Source organism: Trachemys scripta, chromosome 4 (genome assembly GCF_013100865.1).
Source record: "Trachemys scripta elegans isolate TJP31775 chromosome 4, CAS_Tse_1.0, whole genome shotgun sequence".
In the NCBI taxonomy this organism is placed as follows: Eukaryota; Metazoa; Chordata; order Testudines; family Emydidae; genus Trachemys; species Trachemys scripta.
In genome coordinates this window covers 28,478,282-28,495,221 of record NC_048301.1, presented here as the reverse complement: position 1 = coordinate 28,495,221, position 16,940 = coordinate 28,478,282, and the positions used below count along the sequence as shown (strand labels likewise).

At 43.8% G+C, this 16,940-nt stretch overlaps 1 protein-coding gene across 1 annotated transcript; it reads right to left on the bottom strand.

Moving 5' to 3' along the window:
* Positions 1-7,430: 7,430 nt before the first annotated feature.
* Positions 7,431-16,266, bottom strand: LOC117877013 (alpha-1-antitrypsin-like). The gene is made up of 5 exons (XM_034769696.1): positions 16,110-16,266; positions 13,804-14,494; positions 12,723-12,993; positions 10,580-10,727; positions 7,431-7,806 (listed from the first exon to the last, which is right to left on the bottom strand). Exons 2-5 carry the CDS (start codon positions 14,474-14,476, stop codon positions 7,603-7,605), a joined length of 1,296 nt encoding a protein of 431 aa, XP_034625587.1. The 5' UTR covers positions 14,477-14,494; positions 16,110-16,266; the 3' UTR covers positions 7,431-7,602.
* Positions 16,267-16,940: the final 674 nt, after the last annotated feature.

Here is a 16,940-nt window from a genome sequence, read left to right as displayed (position 1 = left end):
AAGCAAGTCTCCCTGGTTTCTGAGCCCCCCAGGGGTGCTGGTAGGCAGAGATCCCTTGGTATTGCCTGTCACCAGTGGCAGGCATGGTACAAAAAAGGGAAGGAGGAGGATCCGGGGAACTACAGGCCAGTCAGCCTCACCTCAGTCCCTGGAAAAATCATGGAGCAGGTCCTCAAGGAATCAATTCTGATGCACTTAGAGGAGAGGAAAGTGATCAGGAACAGTCAGCATGGATTCACCAAGGGCAAGTCATGCCTGACTAACCTAATTGCCTTCTATGAGGAGATAACTGGCTCTGTGGATGAGGGGAAAGCAGTGGATGTGTTATTTCTTGACTTTAGCAAAGCATTTAATACGGTCTCCCACAGTATTCTTGCCAAGTTAAAGAAGTATGGCCTGGATGAATGGACTATAAGGTGGATAGAAAGCTGGCTAGATCGTCGGGCTCAACGGGTAGTGATCAATGGCTCCATGTCTAGTTGGCAGTCGGTATCAAGCGGAGTGCCCCAAGGGTCGGTCCTGGGGCCGGTTCTGTTCAGTATCTTCATTAATGATCTGGAGGATGGCGTGGACTGTACCCTCAGCAAGTTTTCAGATGACGCTAAACTGGGAGGAGTGGTAGATAGGATACAGAGAGACCTAGATAAATTAGAGGATTGGGCCAAAAGAAATCTGATGAGGTGCAACAAGGACAAGTGCAGAGTCCTGGACTTAGGACAGAAGAATCCCATGCACTGCTACAGACTAGGGACTGAGTGGCTAGGCAGCAGTTCTTCAGAAAAGGACATGGGGATTACAGTGGACGAGAAGCTGGAGATGAGTCAACAGTGTGCCAAGAAGGCTAACAGTCCAGCGGAGGGCAACAAAAATGATTAGGGGGCTGGAGCACATACTTATGAGGAGAGGCTGAGGGAACTCGGATTGTTTAGTCTGCAGAAGAGAAGAATGAGGGGGGATTTGATAGCTGCTTTCAACTACCTGAAAGAGGGTTCCAAAGAGGATGGATCTAGACTGTTCTCAGTGGTACCAGATGACAGAACAAGGAGTAACGGTCTGAAGTTGCAGTGGGGGAGGTTTAGGTTGGATATTAGGGAAAACTTTTTCACTAGGAGGGTGGTGAAGCACTGGAATGGGTTACCGAGGGAAGTGGTAGAATCTCCTTTCTTAGAGGTTTTTAAGGTCTGGCTTGATGAAACCCTGGCTGGGATGATTTAGTTGGGGATTGGTCCTGCTTTGAGCAGGGGCTTGGACTAGATGACCTCCTGAGGTCCCTTCCAACCCTGATATTCTATGATTCTATGATTCCACTCAGCCTTGGGACTGCCACAGTGCCAGCTCAGCCCACAGGGCCCAGTTCTCCAGCAGGCGGGTGAATGCCACTCTAGTGAGGGATGGCTGGCTGGAGAGGGCACAGTGCGCAGCCTGCAATGGGGGATGTATGTATGGCTTCTAGAATGGACAGAGGAGATGAGGGGGGAAGGGACAAGTCAGTGCCATGGGGAGAGGGGTCCCCCAACCTCCCACTGCAAAACAGCACACCCACCCCCCACTGCTAGCAACCAAGATGGAGGGGACAGCACAGTGCATAGGGGGTCCCTGATACTCCCCTCTGAAAAATAGCAGCCCCCCTGCCACCTGCAAGCCAGATGCTGAGGAAGAGAGGAGGAAACCTTCCAGATGCCCCTCTGCTACTCCCCCAACCCCAGCTTCCCCCTTCCCAAAAGCCCTCTGTCTCCAGACCCTCCCCGTAAACTACCCCTTACACACACGTTCTTCATGGAGGCTCTATAAGGCAGGGCAAGTGGATAGGGCTATGTGCCTTGGAGCTGCGCTGAAGGGCAAGGGTCGGGATGGGAGTGGAAAGATGCAGTTTGGTGGGGCAATGCCCCTACACGCCCCCCATCTCCACCATTGCCAGCGGACCACCTGGGACTGTGTTGCAGCCTGCCTTTGGCCCACAGCCCACAGTTTGGGAACCCCTGCTCTAGTCATTACCATAATTGAAATACTTAAGAGTATTTGATGCTAGCCATCCTTTCAATGCTTTATGAAGTATCTAACACTATGTAAAGACTCTTCCTCAGAGTCATCACTCTTCAGTGAAGTGCAGGAGGATCTTGGTGCTGAAACTCCTTTCCTGTGTATATGGAGATATACCTATCTCATAGAGCTGGAAGGGACCCCAAAAGGTCATTGAGTCCAGTCCCCTGCCTTCACTAGCAGGACCAACTACTGATTTTGCCCCACATCCCTAAGTGGCCCCCTCAAGGATTGAACTCACAATCCTGGGTTTAGCAAGCTAATGCGCAAACCACTGAGCTATCCCTCCTGCCATGTGTATATGTGTACCCCAGACAAATAATTACAAATTGACATGTGCATGGGTTCATATAATATCCCACTGAGAATTACACACACACAAATACAACAAGGAGTCTGGTGGCACTTTAAAGACCAACAGATTTATTTGGGCATAAGCTTTCGTTGGTAAAAACCTCACTTCTTCAGATGCATCTGTTGGTCTTTAAGGTGCCACCAGACTCCTTGTTGTTTCTGTAGAAACAGACTAACACGGCTACCCCCTGATACTTGGCACACACACAAATGTGTCTCAGGCTTAGTAGACTTCACTTATCAGTATGATGCTGTGTTTCGAATTCAGATATCACTGAGGATAGTGAGATAAATGTCATTCCCTCTCCCTCCTTATCATTATTTTCCAGGCTGTATTTGTCCCTGTGCTTGCAGACATTTGTTTAAATTAATAAAATAAAACATAGAACCCTAATGAGAAGAGTATACAGAAGTTCTCTAAAAGCCAACCCCTGACTAAATTTCAGAGATCAATATTTATTTTATTTCCAGTGAACATTATAACAGGGCAGTTTTCCAATTGGTGTGCAAGCCCCTGGGTGAATCTCATGACAGTCCCTGTGCTGGGGGAAGAGCAATTCTTAATGTTTAGGAACTGTAGTTAATTGCCTTCTTTCCTCTATTTTATGGGACAGCCCCATAGCTGAGCTAGGTCATGTGAGAAGCAGTGGACAGTTGATTGGAAAAAACACCTGCTCTGTCAGAGAGAACCGCATGGGAAGAAAATAGGGTGACCAGACAGCAAGTGTGAAAAATCGGGACAGGGGGTGGGGCGTAATAGGAGCCTATATAAGAAAAAGACCCCAAAATCGGGACTGTCCCTATAAAATCGGGACATCTGGTCACCCTAGAAGAAAAGACCATGAAAGGACTGGCTTGGTGTTGCTGAATTTCCAGTTCTATGCCAGAAGCAGAAGAAAGGGAAAGTACTGGTAATTTGTGGAGAATCAAGAGGAACAATGGCAATTCCGAGGTGGGATAGTCAACATTGTTATTTGGATTCTAAGTTGATAAAACAGGCAAGGAATAACTCAAAATTTAAGGGCTGAAATCCTGGCCTCATTGAAGTTAATAGCAAAACTCTATAATGGGGGCAAGCTTTCTCCCAAGCATAGACAAACCCTTAAGAAGTCCAGATTTTGCATCTCATGCAAGGACACTGCTGAAGCCTTTTAAAGGGTTGTTACCAAGGACTCTAGGTGACCTACTATTTATTTGTGAATTACAAAACTGGGAAAAGGCGGGGTTGTGTCTGTGTACTTTGGATTTGTTATAGTTCTTCTTCTTCAGGTGATTGCACAAGTGCATTCCACTCTAGGTATGCGCGCGCCCTGAGTATAGTCACTGGAAATTTTCCCCGCAGTGGTACCCGCCAAGGCAGCTCAAGTGCCCTCTGCTGCTGCACGCTGATAGTGCCAGTATAAAGCACCCAGCCAACCTCATACCCCTCAGTTCCTCCTTACTGTCTGTGATGGTCTCTGGAACTACTATCCTTGCTTTTGCAAGCTCTCTCAATGGTCTTCTTCCTCTTTCTGTCCATAGTTAGTTGTAGTTAACTGTAGTCAGTTTTACTCAACTTTAGCTAATTTTAGTGAAGTTCTGTAACTTCTGTAACTTCATGTTTTAGCAGCACCTGTTAAGTCTTTGTGCAGACCCTGCATCTCTTTTTCCCAGGTCAAAATTACTTTGTTTCTGCCCAGGGTTATGAGTTCCTGTACCACCCCCCCTCTCCCCGGATCCCTGATGGTATCCACTGCCAATGAGAGAGAAAGGCAGAGTCATTAGGGTGCAACCTCAAGATCAAAAGACTCAAAGAAATTAGACTTGTGTGATAGGAAAGTTTATTCTACCGGGGGAGGGAGGGGTTACAACTCAGAATTGCAAACCAGTGGGCGCTGCTGGGTAGTATGATTTTAACATGTGGGACATGAAAGAGTTATCCTCGCTCATGTACAAGGGAAAATCAGTGACAACAGCCTCATTACAAGCTGCTTTGGATGCATCTGACTCAGCAGCCAGGTCCATGGCTTCAGCAGCGGCCATGCACAGGAGTTCGTGGCTACAGTTCTTGGGGCTCCCACAGGAGGTCTGGCAAATCCTTCCGGACCTATCTTTCGAAGGAACTTCGCTCTTTTCAGAACAGACCAATGCAAAGCTTCGTGGTCTAAAAGACTCCAGGGTGACCCTTAAGTCCCTTGGATTGTACACACTTGCTCCTTCAAGGAAGCACTACAGGCCCCAACAGCCAACTGGTACTCTGCCCTGGCTGCCTGTCAGAATCTGCAGAGAAAGAGAAGCAGGGGTTTTAGTGTAGGCTACCACCCCCTTCTACCTTGACGTCAATCCCTACCTCACCCAGACATCCAGGGGGTTCTAAGTAGGCGTTTTGATGGGATGCTTGAAGATGCCATATCAGTTCCCATGATGCCAGACCCTGTTTCTCCTTTATTTGCAAATCACCTTTCCCACTTCCTTAGTGCATGGTCCAGTATCACCACAGACCACTGGGTGTTGAGTATGGTCGAAGTGGGATATACCCTATAGTTTATTTTTACTCCTCCTTCTCACCCTCCCTCCCTATCCCTCTTCAGGGATCTCTTTCACAAAGAACTTCTGCTCTGGGAGGTTCAATCTCTCCTTCTGTGAGAGCCATGGAAGAGGTTCCACAGAATTTAAGAGGGAACACAGAGCACCAATAGAAATGAGTAGTGTCTGTGCCTAGGAACAGCTACACTACCCAATGCATCTCTTACAGAGACTAACATTTGCAAAAAACCCTCAGGTTCACGGCTGTTTGGACTAGCACTAAGTCCGACCAGAGTGTGTGGCCATGGTGGGAGAGTGAATGGCAGCACAGCACTGGAGTTGTCCACAGTGCCAGAGGTGAAAAATGGGCCACGGACTCTACCAAGAGAGACTCTTTATGTCTGATTGGAGACCCACATGGCTGAGAGTAGATTTCAGGCTTTGATTTTTGGTTTCTGTTCATGTTAGACACAAGAGTCAATCTTTTGTTAGCATGATTGGAAGGTGGATTACCGGTTTCCTTTACACTCAACCTCTAACACTGGACCTCTTGATTTTATATCAAAACAACCACATGCTGCCCAATTATCAAAGCCTCTATACTGTTCAGAAGGGATAAATCACGTGGCACTAATAGGAATATAAGCTAAATAAATAAATTACAAGGATGATTTCCCTCTTCCCTCCTCCCCCTTAAGTAAGAATTTGCAGGCTTTGAAATCAGGACTATAGACTAAGGGGCAACTGCACTGGAAATATTCTGACTGTATCTCATCACCTACCTGTGATACTGGGATCGCTTGGTTTTTGCATTACCAGATAACAGGTTATCCTGTTAGATGGCCTCTTCACTGTGTGTCGGACTTGGTCCACTTGATTGTGGAAACCCAGTAGATGGAGGAGGAGCAGCTGGCCCACTACCAGGAGGAGTGGGCTGAGACAGTGAGTGTGTGTGGCTGGCTGGAACATCGGATCCAGAAGATACAATACATATGCCTCCCTTCCTCCCCTCTAATCACAGCCTAACCTTAGTGGCCATATACCAGTGTAAAGAGTCTAGTCCAGAACAACTCAAGTGAGACACTTTGCATCTTAAACAAAGATCTCACAGAAGCCTTTTGGAATCCTCTGTTGCAGGGGAGTTTGGGTGACTTATGAGTTGCCTGAATTACAACACTGAGGAAAAGTGAAAGTCAATCTGTCAGACGGGGTGGCTGGACATGAATGGCTAAAGGAGCTAAACTCCACCAATAACGCCACAGCTGTGAGCTATATTGTGCTGTATGACTGAAGTACTGCAGGAAGCAGTATCACTTGTTGTCATAGGGATTTCTGTGAGGCTGGATTTCACCTAGCAGCCTTAGAATCTAGGCTGCAGTTCATCTAGCTGCTCTCTGTAATGCTTCTTGCAGTTTAGAGCTCCTAGAGATCCTGCATGTAGCACCTGGGCTACAAGCAATAGAGGGAGGAGGACAGAAGAGGACTTCCAGGCTTCTGTGAAGTTTATTCAGAGTAAAGGACTCCCTGCTGCCTCTGCTCCTGTTTTTCTGTATCCAGCAACAAGTGTGAGTTGAGGGCGGAGGTTCTGGGCATGGGGGTGGGAGTTAGAGTTCTGGAGAAAAGGGGATTGTGAACCTGGTGGTGGCTGTTAGGTTGGCGGGAGCAGGACTATGACCTCTGGAAAAGGTCTCCATGGGTTTTGTATATTTTTGTGTTCTGACCAGGTGATGTTAGTTGGGAGAGGGTTTCAGAGCAGAAAGGGGTTGCTGTGAGCTTGTGAGGGTTTGGTAGGAAGAAGAGGTGTTTTCAGTCTGAAAGGTATAGGTGGGAACGGTGGGAGTTCCTGAGCTGGGGCTGGTTAGAGAGAGCTGAGCAGATCCCAGGTGTGGGATGGCCCAGGCTGGCAAGGTTGAGTGTAAGGGGCAATGGAATCAATTGGTGAATTGGTGAGGGAGGTGGGCACGATGTAGTGGGGGAAGACTAAATTGGAGGTAGTGTGTTTGGGACTAGGAGAGAACCATGACAGGATCAAAGAGAGAGAAATTCAGTCTTCTTCCATCCTGCCGTTTAGCTGTGAAATGCCCCAGCTTTTCATTCTGAAAAGGGGAAAAGGTGGGACAGCAGAGAGGATCAAGCAGCTTGTTTTACTTCTGACATCTCCACCAACCGCCCTTACGCTTACAAACCAGCTCCGTGTGATCTCCTCCACCTCAGTGTCCCTTTTGTCAGTTAGAAAATATGATTAACGCACAGAGGGGGCTGGAATGTAGGAGGCTAGGGGGGAGGGTATCCTGTGCTCTGCAGCCCCCACTAGTTATTATCCACATCAGCTACAAGTAGGGTGACCAGATGTTCCGATTTTATAAGGACTGTACCAATTTTGGGGACTTTTTCTTATATAGGCACCTATTACCAGCACCCCATTCCGATTTTTTACCCTTGCTATCTGGTCACCTAGTTACAAGGACTTTCTTTCACATTTACCTGAGACGTTTACTAATACATGCCCAATTCACAGAAATACCAGGCTGTTTGTTTGTAGGCAAGGAGTTACCACACTCATGTTTTATTTGTTTGGAATTTATGTCAATTGCAATTTAGTTACAGTTACTGGCACCAAGTGGTCTGCGGTAAGTGCACATACTCCTGGGCATTTAAAAACAACTCCTTCGAAGCACTGGGACATGTACAGTGACCGGACAATTATTTTTCTGTAGGATTTATGATTTTCCCCATGAAGAGGATGCTGTGGGTGGTTTTATCAATAATCAGCATCAGGAAAGGCCGGTTGAACTTAATGGTAGGAGGATGAGGGATGGGAAGAGACATTAATGTAATTTCCACGACAGTGACTGCTGCAGCCTCGGTACCATTCTCATTAACATCGACCACGGCCTTGTGAAGAGCCTATAAGGAAATGAAGTAAAGATCACAGTGTGAGCATAAAACAGGGAGCAACAGCTGGAGACGAACTTGCTCATATTTAAACCATAGCTGTTAAGAAAGAAGAACAGGATGAGTACAGGATGCCAACACAAAACATAACCCAACCCTACATTCCCAACCCAGACAAAACTATCTTTGATTGCCTATGAATCTTTGGAAGGGTCAGGCACAAAAATATGAATAGATTAAACTGCATGTATCAAATCCCTTGTTCGCTCATCCACAAAGAGGGGGACTCCCTTAATTAATTGTTTAACATTATAGAAGAATTGTCTCATCATCACAAACAAACTCTAGTACCTTTATGCATCAGAGAGTTACTTTGCAGCAGAAAACACAAGACAATTCAAGATGAATGGTGACAAGCAGCATAGGAGGGAAAGGAGCTAGATAAGTGACCTCCCTGGTGTACCTTTGCCTAATACATTTTTCTCTTGGGTACAGTGAATTGGTATTTCACAGTGCAAATGTGAACCAATTTCTTTTACTCTTTGGAGCTCCACTAAGAACTAACACTCACTTTGTTTTCCTTAATGCAACTCAAATTACATTTCCTTATATTGTTTGCAGTTGTAGCTTTGTTCATCCCAGGATATGAGAGAGACAAGGCAGGTGAAAGGTTTCAGAGTGGTAGCTGTGTTAGTCTATATCAGCAAAACAACGAGGAGTCCTTGTGGCACCTTAGAGACTAACAGATTTATTTGGGCATAAGCTTTCGTGGGCTAAAACCCACTTCATCAGATGCATGGAGTGAAGAATACTGTAAGCAGTATATATATTACAGCACATGAAAAGATGAGAGTCTTTACGGACAGTCTCTATGCAAAAGAATAAATGGACACAAATCAGACATAAAGTATTGTAACATTCAAAAACCAGTAGGAGAGCACTTCAATCTCCCTGGACACTCAATAACAGACTTAAAAGTGGCAATTCTTCAACAAAAATCTTCAAAAACAGACTTCAACGAGAAACTGCAGAGCTGGAATTAATTTGCAAAGTGGACACCATCAAATTAGGCCTGAATAAAGACTGGGAATGGCTGGGTCGCTACAAAAAGTAATTTTCCCTCTGTTGATATTCACCCCTTCCTGTCAGCTGTTGAGAATAGGCCACTTCCACCTTGACTGAACTGGCCTCGTTAGCACTGAGCCCCCACTTAGTAAGGCAACTCCCATCTTTTCAGTTGCTGTAATATATATACTGCTTACCGTATTTTTCACTCCATGCATCTGATGAAATGGGTTTTAGCCTATGAAAGCTTATGCCCAAATAAATCTGTTAGTCTCTAAGGTACCACTAGACTCCTTGTTGTTAAGGTAGGTGAGGTAAATAGCATTTATTGGACCAACTTCTGCTGGTAGAAGGGACAAACTTTTGAACTCCACAGAGCTCTTTGTCAGGTCTGGAGAAGGTAACCAGAGTGTCACAGCTAAATACAAGGTGGGAGAGATTGTTAAGCATAAATTCATACATATGCTGTAGCAGACCACTTAAAATGAAGTGGGCAATTAAGGGGAAGCAAGCAGCAGGGTGTGTTCAAAGTGTTACATTGATTTTATTGCTCAATTCATCTGTAAGTCCATAGTTCTTATATCCAGCAAACTTATGAATTTAATTTCCCAGGCTTGTCTTTTGAAGGTGTTGGGCAGGTTTCCTTTGAGCATGAGGGCTGAGAGGTCAGATATGGAGTGATCCCTTTGTGTTTGCCCACGGGGGAAAAGGTGTTCTTGTCTTTTTTTTTTTTTTTTTTTTTTAAATAATTTCAGGATCCATGGGTCCTATGCATGTCTATTACAATATATAGTATACCTGCTTCATTACAACAGTTTCTAACACACACTGCTGCTTCCTAGCCCTTAATTACTCACTTCATTTTAAGTGGTCTCCTGCAGCATGTGTGTACCCTTATGCTTAATTTGTCCCACCTTGAATTTGTCCAACCTTGACTGGACCTTATCCAGACCTGAGGCAGAGCTACATCAAACTTGAAAGCTTTCCTCCTCCACCAGCAGAAGTTGGTTTGATAAAAGATATTACCTCATCAACCTTGTTTTTCTTATTTCCTTCTACTGATTCATGGTGAAATTCTGATACTTACTCTGTGACACCATAGTCCATGCTGAATCTGCCGACTCACTGTATAAGGCAGTATTCAGTAAGTGTAAGAGTATTGGGAAGGATGTTGCCACAGACCTCCTGTGTGCCCTGGAGCAAGTCACTCAGCCTCTTTGTGCTTCATTTCTCATCTGTGAAATAGGTGTAAATCCCTACTTCACAGGGGTATTGTACATTAAAAATTATGAGACACTTAGCTACTACGGTAATGGGGGTCATATAAATACCTATCATAGAATAAGCCTCCCTATTTGCAAACTCTTGCCATACCATTTTACATATTAATTATTTTATGTTAACAATAGTTACAATTGCATTTTTCCCTGTCCTTTTGTCCTTTTCCCTCCCTGATAGTACTGACTTCTACAGGACATTCCAAAAGGTCAAGTAAGCTCGGAGAGCCTTTGTATTAATTATAGTAAGCAAATTAATGCTTAATTTGAGGAAAGACTAAGTGCTAATCTGTGGGTCTGTCCTCCTTATGCTGCAGCTCTGTCTCACCTGTCCGTGCTGGCTGAGCATCTTACCAGTAACCTGACTGGAAGCAGGAATGGGTCATTTCAAAAGAAAATAACAGACAAATCCACTTAGCACCATCTGTATTCTACAAACTTACTTTAGACACCTTCAGGTTAGAGTGCCCAGTAATTCCAGAGAGATCAGCTTTGTCAGTGAACACATCGATCACACCCATTTTCTCAAACAGATCTTTGACATCATAGGTACCAGATACAGAGAATATTGGAATGTACAGGTAGATTTTTCTGTTCAAAAAGAAACACAAAACTCTGCTAAACTATTGTCAAATGGGTGGATACTTAAACCTTTGCAGCTGGGCAATGTATACCACTCAAGGATCTCAGCTACCAATGAATTTGCCTCACAATGCCCCAGTTTGGGAAGTAAATATTATTGTCCCATTTTACAGGTGGGGGATGAAATGGACAGCAAAATTATAATTCCATGAGTTTTATTTTTATTTAGCTACATGTGGCCACTGTGCTGGTTTTAGAAAACTATTGTTTGGATTAGTTGATCCAATATAGAGACTAGTAAAGTGCATTATCTTATATAGGGCTGGATTGTCCCTACCTCTAACACAGCAGCTCAGGTGAATGCAGGAGAAGTAGGGATTTCCCCACCTTGTGTGGCATAGCAGGGGTACTCCCATCAGAGTTTCCAGGGGATTGCATGGGTTACGTTGGAGATTCTTCCCCCTGGCTCCCTGAAGCAATTGGACTGGGAGAGCATCACATTCCGGGGTGCAATTCAGACCAGTGAGGAGTTCTGTTACCCCTGCCCTGCCACCTTGGGTGCCTCACAATGCTTTGCTGTTGTAGCTTCCAACTGGGGTCTCTCACAGTCAGCCTGCCAGCATGCAGGTCGCATTTGGAGTGTCTCTGTAGAGCCACAGCCCTGATCCAGCAACTCTGACTCTGGCAGCCTGTCAGCAGCACACCAGACACACTCTGGCTTCCAGCAGCCTAGGTTACTACTTGCAGAGTGCCGCATACTTGTAGTCCTCCATTTACCACCAAAAATGTGTGTTCTGCACTGTCCACCCCCCTCCTGGACAGTTCAGATATATTAGGTCTATTGCTGCTGTAAGGGAACAATCTCCAACAGTTTACTCTCTAAATGGAGTTACCCAAATAATTCAGTTTGAATGCAACACTGGGTTAGTTTTGATTAAAGGATGAAACCACTTTATTTAACTACAAAGAGATTTGAAGTGAGTACAAGAATAAGGCACGAAAGTTAGAAATGGTTACAAGAGAAATAAAGAGAAAATGCTTTCTAGTAACTAAACTTAACAAACTGGACTTGATTCAAGGTAAAATCCTTGCCACATTTTCCCAGCAACATCACTGACCAAACACTTAAGTCAGGATCTGCCCCCAAAGTCCAAAGGGCTGGTTTGTTTTGTCTCCTTAGGTGAAAGAGAGAGAGATGAAAAGGGAGAGAGAAAGAATCCCTGATTTTTGCCCCTCACTTTTATAGTCCAGTCTCTCTTTGAAGTGGATTCTTCTGAGGCTTACCCCTCACAGCCAAGTTTATTTAAGCAGTAAAGAAAGCCATGGGAGTCTGGGGGGCTGAAGGTGGCCCTGTGCTCTTCCTTCTCCCATGTGTATGCTGAAATGCAGGTTTGCCTTGTCTCTCTCTTGCTGTCTCAAGGACTTTATGTACAAGTTATATGTAAATTGAGGTAAACCACATTCCTTTATTCAAGATAGACCTGCTTAACCACTCCCGCCTAACAGGGGCTATGTGGGTTTGAACGTGTCCTACCAACATCATTCAGGGGGAATTCATAACTTTTCATAGAATCTTGCTACCTAGATTTAACAGTGATATAACTTACAGAAAGTCATTAGTTTTCAAAAGATACTTCACAAGGCATGTTTTGTACAAAGATTATTACAATAGTGTGTAGGGTGTGAACACTGCTGCATTCCATCACAGAGGGGGGCTGAAAGGGCAGAGGAATGGCTTTGCACCCCTATGTTCCAGCCAGCTCTCTAGCCAAAAGAGCTGAAGCAAGACAGGCATTCTGGGAGGCATTATGCTTCTGAGGTGTGTGTCTGAGGCACTAATTCTTCCAGAGCTCTCCCTTAGGGCAGCGTGCAATGTGCGGCCCAGCACCCAGGGCTGTACCTACAGGCACAGCCTAGCCCCGAATGTAATGTTTTGTCTTCATTTCCAGTTCTAGCCTATTTTACAGCAAACATACATAGGCGTAGTAGCAGTTAAATGGTTACCTTTCTTGAAGTGATTTTGTCCATTTAGACACAGTTTCTTTCAACAGGGCATTCTCCGCCTGCTCCATTTTCCCTTCATCAGGCAGAATAAACAGCGCAGCAGCATTTCCTTTGTATGGGATTTCAACCACCCAGCAAGACAGCTCCTCATCATGGTGTGTGTTATACGTTTTGTCACTGTTCATCATATTAACTTTGACAGATGTTTTTGCATCCACAAAAAAGTCGTCTTCCTTGGTGAATAAATTACTGAAAGGATTTTCCCAATGAGCTGATGACAAAAAGAAAGAATGCCATTGAATATACTGGGAAAGAGAAATTTCTAACGTATATCAGACTAATTTAAATGTAACAACTCTATATTTGAAGTTTGTCAACTGCAAGCTCGTTTGAAAAATGGGACATTTGCCCTGTGGCTGGTTAGCCAGAAAATTTCAATAGCATGCAGCATCTCTGGTGGATGAGATTTTATACTGATTAACAGTAGTCCTGATGAAAGTCAAACAAGTGAAATGAACTGATACTGTGGTTTTCTTTAAATCTGTAGCTTTGAGAAAAGAATAGTGACCAAGTATTATAACTTTCTGTGCTGTTAAACTGAGGCCCCTCAATCTGATAGAGCTCCAGATTAGTTAATAAATCCAGCTTCTTTTTCGTGTAACCTAAATTTCTTCTACTTACTCCTCGCAGTCTAAGTCTCGAGACATGGGTCTGTCCGAGGGAGCTGAATTGAAAGTGTCAGAGGCCCGGGGGGTGCTATGTGAGGAGGGGATTAGGGCCATGAGGGAGTGTGGGATTAGGGGAGAAGGGCCACAGGAATCCACTTTGGCCTTCCCGCCCCCCTTCTACAAAGGTTCTAGTGCCCATGATTTAGGTGCCTAATTATAACCAAAATTTCCAATTAGGATGACTATAACTTTCGGGGAAATGCTTAAAAAAGTTAACAAGGCATCAGTCTGAAATTGGGTAATCTCATAGACCTAATAAACAGTTGACCAAAAAGCAGTTTATTTGTCTTAGACCACTATCAAAATTCCATAGCTTGTATGTGCTACATGTACCCGTCTGTAGAACATCTTACCTTTAAAGAAAATATAGTTGACAAGAACCATTACAGTGAGCGAATCAAGATCCTTCACCAAGTTGGCAATTTTCCCATGGGTTTTATTCTCTATGTAATCATTGATCTGTTTCTCAGCCGCTGCAGAATTCTGGAAGTTACTTAGAAAAGCCTCAGACTCATACAGAGTTTTGACATCTTCCAAAAACTTCTCTAGTAGTTTCAGTTGATCATCTATAAAAAGGGCATTTCCCATATTCAGCTGGATCTCATTGTCAGGACGGTTTAACATCTGGATGAGATGATGAAAACCTTCATGTATCTCCCTCTCCTCAATCTCTGTCAGGTTAAAGGAGAGTCCTTTGTGAATTTGACTCAGAGTTGTTGACTTGGCACCTAGTGTCAGCATTGCAAAGGCAGTGGAGATGCTCAGAGGAGAGAAGAAAATGTTCTTGTCAGCTGCTTCTGATTTAATCTGCTTGTAGAATCTAAATGCAAAGTCAGCATTGCTAGGAGCTACTTGGAGAAAGGACCTGTTTTCAGTTACGACATTGCCTTCAACTGGGGTAAGCTGCTGTGGGGGATTAATATCTGTCTGACCATCCTGGTCACTGTGGTGGTCAGGTACGTGATGAGGCTCGACAACAGCATGAAGCTCAGCAAGTAACACACACAGACAGAGGATGGACTTCATTTTCCTTTGGAACTATTCCTTTAAAAAAAGAGAATGGAATAGTCATTAGTCATGGAAATGTTCCCATCTTCCCTGTGCTATTTGTGATCCAATGGTTATTTTTCTCTCTCTCCTCATGGGAAGTCCTCCTCCTTCCAGCCAATTGGGAGATTATGGGGGGAAAGAGAGTGGGGTTGATGGTAGAGTTTCTGGGGTTGGGAGTGCAGGCTGTGTTGGGAATCAGAGAAAGGAAAAAGGAAGAGGTGGTAGGAGGAGACTCTGGGCTGGATTCTTCTTAGCACCCTCCACTTTGTGCCACTCGGACATCCTAGAATAGTGGTGTTTTGTAGCATGGGAGCGTATGAAAGGGAGTCGGGTGAGAGTAGGCTGGGAGAGATTTTAGCAGAATGGAGCTCCACTGTGATGATCGTCCACTGCATCCCTAGGGTAAATTAGGGACCTTATGCCAGTGCACAAATTGGAGCTGCACTTTTGCAGCTCTAACTTCTGCTAAGGCTTGACAGCATCAAATGAGGGAACTGCAACTGGCTCCTTGGTGCTCCATCCCCCCTCCCCTCCTGCCTTGCTCTCACATTTCCCTGTGTTGCAGTAGAATCTGGATTCAAATAAGAATCGGGTCCACTGTTTAAAGCTGAACAAACATTATAGGCCCTGTCTGGAACATCAAAACTAAGTCACCCATCCCTGACTTTCAGTACTATAATTTTGATGATCTTTAGCAAAAGGTTATAACAAATGGTGCTGAGCTTTTTGTAGAATCATATCTACAGGAATAAATCCAATAAAGGAATCTAACGGTTCTCTACTTGTCAGTAACTTATAAATTTGCCCTTTTTGCTTTTTATGCTTCTCTCTCTCTCTCTCTCTCTCTCTCAGGCTACAACTCTACATGCTAAAGAATTACCTGTTTTGTTAATGGAACATTTTTCTGCCACTAAATGCAGATTCAGCAGAATAGAAACATGCCAAGGGATTATCTCAACTCTGATGAAGTTTCATTTAGAAAATAAATCAAGGGATTTTATATTTCCTTTCTCTTATGCGCTTAAAGTTATTTTGTATTATTATATGTTCATATTTTATAAAATAAAATAATATAATATAAAAACAATATAAAAGAAACTAATACCAAAAAAGGCAAAACTGAAACATGTTATCCAAATTAAACATTTCAGTTTACTGAAAATAATTTTGGGGGGAGGAAAATTTTGTTTCAAAGAAAAATTCAAATTTAAATTTTTGTTCTGTTTCAGAATGATTTTTTTCAATGTCAGAATATTCTGCAGATGGAACTCCTACTTTCAACCAACTCAAACATTGGCTAACACGTTCTAGAAAATCCTACACATTTTGGTGTAGCCAGCCATATCTTAAAGCACTAGATTACTCTAGCCCCTAGGTTTCCCAATATTTTTTTTTAAAATGCCTTCATTCAAAGAACATTTTCACTAGAGTATCTAGTGTCTCTGCTGGATCACTGGGGTCTTCAGAGAGGCTCCACTGACAGAATAAATTGTAACAGATATAGTGAACACAGTCACCTATACTTGATTGAAATCCCATAAAAGAAATTGCATATCAGACAGCTAATGTGAGTTCAAAGCCTCTTTGGATAAAATATGGCAGTACTTACAGTACAATCAGAAGGATCCTGCTGGGTGCATCTAATCTGCACAGCTTCTCACCTGTTATTTATATTGCATTAACATTGTTAAGCAGAGTTTCCACTATTAAATATTAAACAGATCAAATAGAAGTTATTCGCAAGGATGCAGAGCAAACAGTGATGAAACTGCTTTTCTGGACAGTGGAAGGTCAAATGCCCACATGGTGGAGAATAGAGCCAAAACCTATGGAAGAAGATAGCAGGGGGCCATATGGAGGGTTCTGATAGCTGTGCTGTTTGCTTGCCCTCTCCCACCTCCAAACTTGTGGAAACCTCTGTATGGAAAGACTTCATGATTAGTGCACCAATAGAAAAGAGGGACATCTGTGCCAAGGAAGGGAGAGATGCTCTACACAATACTGTAGCATTTCATTATATTTAAAAAGAACAGGAGTACTTGTGGCACCTTAGAGACTAACAAATTTATTTGAGCATAAGCTTTCATGGTTTACAGCCCACTTCATCAGATGCATAGATTGGAACATATAGTAAGAAGATATATATATACATACAGAGAATATATTTAAAGAGAATTAAGAGATGTTGTATTACACCACCATGTGTCTGGCTCTGGTTGCTACAGTTTCAAGTTCAACAGAGTGAAATTGCCTCTGGTGCTTCTCTCATATTTGGAGGCTCTAGGACAGTGGTTCTCAAACTTTTCTACTGTGACCCCTTTCACATAGCAAGACTCTGAGTGTGACCCCCCCCCATAAATTAAAAACACTTTTTCATATATTTAATACTATTATAAATGCTGGAGGCAAAGCGGGGTTTGGGATGGAGGCTGACAGCTTG